At 19.6% G+C, this 9,554-nt stretch overlaps 1 protein-coding gene across 6 annotated transcripts in view; it reads left to right on the top strand.

Annotated features, from left to right (window-relative positions):
* LOC102675026 (multiple inositol polyphosphate phosphatase 1-like) overlaps positions 1-8,821 on the top strand; it is a 41,640-nt gene extending 32,819 nt beyond the window's left edge. Inside the window, exons 1-10 of one of the 6 annotated variants that reach the window (XM_006623892.2) lie at positions 5,193-5,409; positions 5,498-5,577; positions 5,812-6,011; positions 6,106-6,237; positions 6,303-6,496; positions 6,570-6,683; positions 6,759-6,903; positions 6,997-7,201; positions 8,195-8,404; positions 8,489-8,821. In XM_006623892.2, coding sequence (XP_006623955.1) covers positions 5,843-6,011; positions 6,106-6,237; positions 6,303-6,496; positions 6,570-6,683; positions 6,759-6,903; positions 6,997-7,201; positions 8,195-8,404; positions 8,489-8,639 — 1,320 coding nt within the window. In that variant the 5' untranslated portion in view covers positions 5,193-5,409; positions 5,498-5,577; positions 5,812-5,842 and the 3' untranslated portion in view covers positions 8,640-8,821. Of the gene's footprint in view, positions 1-5,192; positions 5,624-5,811; positions 6,016-6,105; positions 6,238-6,302; positions 6,497-6,569; positions 6,684-6,758; positions 6,904-6,996; positions 7,202-8,194; positions 8,405-8,488 lie in introns of those variants that run through there. The other 5 variants (XM_006623891.2, XM_006623895.2, XM_006623893.2 and 2 more) reach the window with 5 other exon arrangements.
* Positions 8,822-9,554: the final 733 nt, after the last annotated feature.

Here is a 9,554-nt window from a genome sequence, read left to right on the forward strand (position 1 = left end):
TATATATATAATTAATAATATTTATATAATTATTAATTAATTATTATAATTAATGATGGAAAATTTGAACAGCTTTTAATTGGAACGCTAAGTATTTAATGTAAAATTTAATTCATATATATAATTGTATTTCATATTAATTCCTTTAAATATTGACTTTGTTGAAAATATATAATATTCAATATATAATATTAAATATTGTTTCCAGTAATAGTTGATTATGGGGAGAGAAGAGGGAAGAAATTCAGATTTATAGTATGTATTAAAAAATAGTATGTATTAAAAATTCAAACAGATAAAAAATTATATTAATTGATATCCGAAAATGATTTATTAAGATTTATTAAAATTTATGAAGAATAATAAATGTTTGAGAATTTATATTAGATTATTTTGACAATTATAATAAATTTTCAAAATTTCTTCTTTTAAAAAAAATATAAACTTCAATTTATTGAAGTAATGATTGTCAAACTCTATTGAATATTCCTGTTTTTGAAGAAATATTATGTATGTTCCCTAGTTGTTTTATGACAATATAATACAAAAAAAAAAAACAATTTTGAGAATATATCCAAAATATATTTATGATCTTGAAATAATTTTGAATATGATCAGAAATATGAAATTAATCAAATATTTTTATAATTTTTAATAAAATTTTTTTTATAAGATAAATATATTATTGATTTAAAATTGATTTCATCGTAAATTCATACAAAAATTTAGCGTTTGACGTGAAATTTGAAATAGAAATTGAAAATTTGATTTGACTGTGATCAAAAAGTGAATGTGTAAATAATAAAAGATTTTGTACATTTTTTAGATAAAATTAACCTAAAATATTTGAATAGAAATGTTTCTATGAAAGTTAAACACGATTGAAAAACAAAGTCTTCGATACAACAATATTATAAAATAATATCATTATAAAATGTATTAATAATAAATAATTAATAATGAAAATTGTATAATAAAAATATAAAATATACAATAAAAATATAAAATTAATATATAATAATAAAAATAATATAAAATGATATAAAGATGACACAAATAAAATTTTGTTAATTTATATCTACTCTTATTTTTATTTAATAATGAAAAAAATTTACAATTGCTTAATTATTAATGATTGATATGTTTATATTGGATAAGATTGTTATGGATTTTTTAATGTAGATATTAAAGAACTAAATTCTTAATCTTAATTATTATAGTAGAAAATTATTTCAAATATAAACACAAAATGTAGAATATTAATTTTTATTTTTATACGTATACAAATAATAAAAAAGCATAAACAATTATTTTAATTTTAAATTGACGTTAATAACTAAAAATCATTTAAAATCATTAAAAATATTAATGTAACAAAAATAAAAAATTTCATCCAAATTCTAAGAAAAATAAAAATACATGTAAAAAATATTAATATAACAAAAATAAAAAATTTCATCCAAATTCTAAGAAAAATAAAAATACATGCATCATATTAAATTTTTCACATATTTGCACATACTTCTCTTAAAATTTACAATTTATAATCAATTAAATGCATTAGATATTACATATCATGTACATATTTTTACATACATATATATATCATGTCAAAAGTTTAAAAGTCGTATATTTTTTAAGAATTTTAATATTCAATCAAAAGAATTTTCAATTTAATTTTAAAAAATCGTAAAGAATTGTTGAAATAATTATCGATATTTCTGAAAATTTTTCATTAGTAACAAAATTAATAAAAAATGTAATAACTATCATTGAAAATATGATAAAATTTTTAGTTATTAATATATTTCAAATAATTTGAGATTTCAAACATTTCAAATTTATAATTTAAATATATAATATATAATAATTTAAATTAATCATATTTATGAAATGTTTACATTTAAATAATAAATAAGATATTTATTATTTAAATAAGATAATAAATAAGATATTTATTATTTAATCATGATGTAATAATGTAAAGAAATAATATGACAAAAATAAAATAAAATTTTCTTATTTTTTCTAATTATTTATATTTTTGTCATAATACAATCTAAAATACAATTCAATTTTTATACATCTTAAATATTGTTCTTTCTCTATTGTTCTCTCTTTTTGTTTCTCAATTCTTCTATATTTTTTCTTTCTATTTTTATTAATTTATTATTCTTTATTAATTATTATTCTATTATTAATAAATATTATTATTCTTTATCAATCTCTTTTTCTTCTTATATATATTGCAGTACTCAAGCATAATTTCTGCATAGGATCAATGCATCTTGTTGAACCTATTTCCATTTCATAGACGAATGTATACATGTTAATATATTCATGATACATTTTTCAAAGATAGAAAGAAATTATATTAGAGATATTAATTAAAAAAAAAAACTACAAACAAAAATTAGTATATAAAAATCTCAATTAAGATTTTTTTTATTAAATTATAAACAATTTAAATTTGTTATGTCAGACGAAGCAAACTCTCATATAGAATATATTTATTCAATTATTATAATTATAATTGAATTTCTAGTTTACTTTTTAAAATTGAAATAATTATATATATATATATAATTAAATTAAATATTTTAATATAAATTATTTAGTATTTGTAATTATTAATATTTAGTATTAATTAAATTCATTAATATAATTAAATTGTGAAAATCTTTAAACAAAAATAGTTTCTAATATAGATTCTAATATTCTAGTAAAGAATTATTTCTTGATGCTGATTATTTACAACTATGAGAATGAAATTAATATAAAAAAATGTAAAATAATTATGTTTTATTAATTAAGATAATTATTATTAATGTAAATTAAAATAATTCCTATATATATTATATTTTCCTTATTTGGATTTTTATATTTATATATATAAAGTATAAAAATGTTTTGAAAGTTAAAAGAAAAGAAAAGTAAATGAAAAATCACATCTATTATCACATTATATTATATTATCACATTTATATTATAAATTTTTGTTATAATTGTGTCATTATTGACACAATTTATATAAACTATATATTTGAATTTTCGAAATTTTAATCAGATTTTAAAAAAAAAAAGATTTCCAATTCGATATGAATTTAAAGTACTGACTATGATATATTAGGTCTAAAATTTAATTCGCTGTTTTTATAATATTATAACATTTATAACTTTGATTTAAACATTTGCAACATCTCATTTTATAAAATATAAAAAATATAATATATTACTACCTTTTTCTATACATTATTTGTATTATTATATATATATTATTATAAATATCATATTGCATATTCCATATATTACAATTAAGACATTTTCTCAATATAACTATTATTGATATTGTTGATATCTTTCTTTTGTTTACAATGTGTTTACACTGTGACAACATGTTTACAATGTGACCATAATAATAAGTTTTATGCGTTTTATTAATATGAATTTATTTTATAGTTTAAAAAAAAAATAGGCAAGATAAGATATATGATAATAATAGTAATTTCAGTATATTAAAGAAGATTTGAAATATTCATGATTTTGATTATGATAAGAGAAAATAAAATGATAAATTGTAATATTTATATTTTGTAACATTTATAATTCTCGTATATAATTTGCAACAAAATAAAAAAAAAACCGTATTTAAATAAAATTTCATGTTCATTTGCAAATCACATTAAATGCATAAAATTGACATTTTTTAATGTCATTATGATGTAAAGTTCGATCGAAAAATTTTCTATATATATCAGGGAATAATGCTAATGTCGATATATCTTTAGATACGATTTATATAAATATATTAAATGTTTGAAAATATCTGAATATCAAGCATAAAAATATAGAGTTTTTAAACATTAATGTAATTTTCATAATGTGTTTTAAAGTTAATAAAATATATATATAAAATCATATATTTATAAAATTAAATGTATGTTATCGCTATATATACCTTAAATTCTATAACTTTTGTATAGAACATTTTTTCGTATCATATTTTTGCTGTTCATAGATAAAACGAATATACTGCATAATTACATATTTTGTCATCACAGTCTTATTTTGTTCTTTGAATTATTCGATCCATTAAAGCATTTGCAACTATCAAACTATAAATAATATGAAACAAAAACTAATTTTTTTAATGCTTTTTGTTTCATAACTTTAAACTGACTCTTTTTGCCATTTGTTAGATTCTCTTTTAACATTTAGTCATTTTAACTTTATTATTAATGATCTAAAAACAAATAGTGGATACTAATTTTTTTTATTGTAAATATAAATTTTATAAAATAATGCTTAAAAAAAATATGGAGACTCATTTTGAAATATAATAAAATTATTCGTGAAGTATTATAATATATTTTTATGTATACTTTTAAATATTAGTAATCACAAAAAGACATAATAAAAGAGAAATGATCTTTTATATAAAGCAAATATTTAATCAAAAACTAAAATAATGAAAAAAATCTTTTTAAAACATAAAAATTATTTCACAAAAATTTTAAGATCGTATGTATTATAATAATTCTTAACATTTGACAAAGTATATTTTATGACTTCAAGAAGTCTTATAAATGATAAAAAAAATATCATAACATTTTTAATTCACATATTTAATTACCTTAAGTAATAAAAATTTTTTAAATTGACTTTTGACCAGTTAAATCAGCTAATTGTATTATCATTATGCGTCGTGTTTTCGTTAAAAAAGTCTGCTACGCAAATGGATACTGTAACAAATATTGTGTTACTATACTGTATTCTACTGTACTATCGTGCACACAGTTGAATATTCTCACCTTATCACTTACTCCATCCAATGCAAAATTAAATTATTTATGACTCGATAAATACATACATATACATATACATGTACATATGAATTATATAAGCATATTCGTATGTACATATATATGAACTTCTTTCATTTTTTTCAATGTATGAAAAAAATCTTATAATCATCCCTTTATTTTCATAAACACTTTCAGTTATATGTATGCATTGATTTAAATATATAATTTAAACATATGTATATCCATTTATCTTTACACAAGAAAATTATTATCAAAATTTCTCTGAAATATGATATGTTTTTTAATAATTCGTTCATTTTAACTATTCATTTATTTACGATTTTATTATCCGTTCTAATCGTATTGTTTTCCATTGTACTTTTATAGGTAATGAAATCAAATTTTAATTGAACTTGTTTCGAGGTTATACAGCTTTCGAGATTACACTCTGAGGTATGCTTAGTTTATTGGTGTACGACAATGCTTAAGTGCGGTTTTAACATCACGTTTATCTTGCGTATAGCTGAACAGGAAATTTAAGATGCGTACTAAATACAATAAAATATTCTATAAGATAATAATTGAAGTATATAAGAAATTCAATGTAATTATAATCTGTTGTAAATTGTTCTTTTTTATACGTCATTAACAATCTTAATACACATTCGAAAACGTTCATTTAAATCTTATAGAGCATTGAGACCTGAAGGTATTGATAGGCTCCTTCCTATAAAAGAGGAGAACGCGCGCTTAAGTCGTTCAATCGTAGAAGGTGAGTAGCAGTGTTTAAGCTTAAACAATCGTTGAAACGATAACATGTAAGTACCATCTCGTAACAGGGAATTCTCATAACTTTCATAAATTTTACTTTAAATTTTGTGTTTATTTTTATGTTTTTTTTAAGCAATGTACTTTTTATATATATATGTCGTTTTCAAAAAAACATCGCAATAATATGTATATATTTTAAATTATTTAATTATATATACATAATTTTTCATTTCAGATACAATATAGGTTCCTTCAAGAAAATAAATATGTCGAATATAAAAATCATTGCGATATTAATCGCAATTTTTTGTTTGACAAGTCATTTAGTTTTAAGCGATTATTGTTACACTGATGATACAGATCCCTTTATGCACTTCGGTCCATACACACGTAATCATATTGTTCGTGGTGCAATAACTAATCCTCATTTGCCAAGTAGGTAATAGATTGTCACCTTATATCTACAAAACTCAAATAATGCATAAATTATATTTTCTACTTACCTTTTTTATATTTTCTTTTTTCATAGATTGTAAACTTCGCCAGATTTGGATGTTAGCTAGACATTCAATTAGTAGTGATAACAATTATTGGTCGCCTCATGTACATGAACTCTTGCAAAAATATCATAACAATATTTCCGAGAGCTATGACCTAGGCGGTAAGTATAATATAAATATTTTTAATTAGTTCATAATTTTTATATAACGTTACATTTATTATTAGGAGTTCATTTATGTGCAAAGGACATTGAAAAACTGAGAGAGTGGAAAAAATATGAATTTCTAGATGATGATAATCTTAAGCTATTGATAAAGCAAGATAAACAAGATATGTTTTCTCTTGGTATACGATTTAAAAATTATTTCCCGAATTTTTTTGAATATGACTCAATTAAATCTTTAAAACATGAATATCTTGTAAGTATTTTAAATTTAATATATATATATTTATAAATTTTTATAAGTGATATTCATTTTGATCTATATATAGTTTAGAGGAATTGAACAATTGGGAACAAAAGATAGCATAAATAGTTTCATAAATGGTCTGTTTGGTAATGTAACTTTTGACATAAAAATAAAGAAGAAAGATAATTTATTGCAAGTTCGTATAATATTAATTATTAACCATTAAGATAATTTTTAATTGTATAATTGTTTAATGTATAATAATTTACAGTTTCATAATATTTATCAGCCATTTTTGAAACATAAGAGTGCATCACAAATGAAAGAATTTCATAAATATATACAATCTGCAGAATGGAATGAAATGCTTCAGAGTATTAGTGATCGACTCGGTTATTCGTCACCACTTCCTTTTAGTACAAAATCTTATTTTATAATTATAATTCAAATTTAATCTTTTTTCGTTTTAAATGAATTTTTTATTAATTCTATTAATCAATTTTATTTAGGTACTATCAAATCTTTTTATCGTACTTGCACTTTTGAGACTATTTATTACGGGTCATCTCCCTGGTGCGCCATTTTTAGAAAGGAGGATCTGGAAAAGATTCAATTCAGTGAAGATTTGATGTCTTATTATCATTCAGGTTATGGTCAAAACATGAGACAAATTGTTGGATGTCCAATGGTAAAGGACGTTTATAATCATTTTCGGTAAGTATATATAGAAAATCCAAAAGAAGTGGACCATGTAAGTAAGATAGATAATTTTGAAATATCTCTTTAATGTTACAATTATTAATTGATTTTAGCTCTGTTAGTTGTATAAATAAATAAAACTTTATTTATTAATTCATATTTAATTTATAATTGATAAATATTTCATTTTTTAAATTTAAATTAAATATAAAAATTTCTCTTTATAATTTCATTCTTCTGAGATGTAAAAACACATTTTATTAAATTTTTCTATATAATATATTTTAATTATAATATATTATAATTAAAATATTTCAAATGATTCCTAATTCAAAATTTGTAAGTATTATATAATTAACTTTAGATTAGACTTTCGTTTAATATATAATGGAACTTGATCGGATGGAAAGGGGTTAATTGGACCATTATTTTTAATGTGAAACATATGCAAAAATATATTGAATGTTGAAATAAAAATAAAGAAAATAGATAATAGAAAATATAGAATAATATATGCATAAAATATGAAAATATAAAATAATTGAGAAAAAAATCTTAAATTATAAAATAAAATATTATTATAATAAATGTAAAATTTTATTTTTTTTTAAATGATTAATTATTATTTTTTCATATAATTTTATCTATCCTATATAATCTGTTTCAATTGCTTCATTACAATTGATTCTAAAAATATTTAAAATAAATATTTAAAAGATATCTATTTTTAAGAAAAATATTACAATTTTTTTTTATAATATGTTGAACATTATTAATGCAAAAATTTTATATAATATATAGGAATATCATAAATTAAAATTTTCTTTAATAATTATAGTCATAAAACCATTTTAATAAAACCATTTTAATAAAAAAATGATTTATCTTTCTCAAAATTACTTTAATATAGTTGATAATAAATTACATGGAAATTACATTTAAATTGAAGTATGTATAATATCATCAATAATAAATCATCGCATCATATATTACATGTGAATATTTTAGAAATTTTGAAGATGGATATGGTGTAGACGAACCGAAAGGTATTTTTTACTTTGCTGATATTACCGCGATTCAACTTTTGTTATCAACAATTGGAGCTGCAAAAGATCCAGAACCTTTGTTAGCTAAAAATTTCATCCAAGCAAGAAACAGGAAATGGTATCAAGCTCACTTAACGCCGCTCTCCGCGAATTTAGTGATTATGTTATTTAAGTACGTCCATGATTATTTTAGATTTTTTTTAATTATTCAGATTAATTTATTCTCTTCTTATTATTCTGCTAATATTATTTTCAGATGTAGTAAAGATTATAAGGTGAACTTGTACTTAAATGAAAAACCGTTAGATATCGATTGTTGCGAACACGGCATATGCGATTGGAATTTTCTGAGGAACAAACTAGAAGAAACTGTGTTCAATTGTAAAGCGGACATATGTCATGATTAATGTATATGTTAAATCGTGTTTTAAAGATATAGTATTTAATAATCTAGCAAAAGATAAGAATAAAGATAAGATGATAGTGAGGATGATAGTATACTTTTGTTAAAAATTGCGTAGAAGAAATGACAATATAACAACTTGAACGTGTATGTTGAAATCAATAAAGCTGATATGATGAAGAATACGGTCATATCCTATGATGCCTTCAAATTCAGTTACAATTACTTGATATTGTCATTTAATTTTCAAATTTGCATATAAACCTTTATTGTCAATTAAATTGACAAATTATATACATATTGTTTAATTATATTTTATATTTAATTATACGTTATACATATATTATTAATTTATTCAATATGTCATTTAATTTTTTAAATATAATGTACATGTCATATTAAATTTAAATTAAAATATTAGGATTAATGTATTAGTAAGTACCAATATGCATTTTACACATATTGTTCAAATTTTTTTTAATAAATTATACAATGCACCGAGCAATTTTTAATTAATGTTCTGTAATTTACCATGGATAGATATTTTAATATTAGAGATATCAAATTACAAATATTTTATTTTTTTTATTAAATCTAATTTTTTTAATTTAATTTTGTTTATTTAATTTAAATATTATTTTATAATACATGTAATTATTTTCATAATAAAGAATGAAGAATTATATTAGAGTTTTCAATTCCAATTCCACTTTTTAAAGTTTTATTTCAGATTATGAATTCAAGATCACTTAACGAAAAAGAGAATGTAATTAAAAATTAATAAATATAATATTATACGATTTATAATATTAGAAATTCCATGATTAATTTCAAGATCAAGATGGCCTTTAAAGAGAATGATCTAGATCAAAATGAAAACAAAAATTATAATATATATATTATAATATATATATTATAT

This window comes from Apis dorsata, unplaced genomic scaffold, assembly GCF_000469605.1.
Source record: "Apis dorsata unplaced genomic scaffold, Apis dorsata 1.3 scaffold_972, whole genome shotgun sequence".
NCBI lineage: Eukaryota > Metazoa > Arthropoda > Insecta > Hymenoptera > Apidae > Apis > Apis dorsata.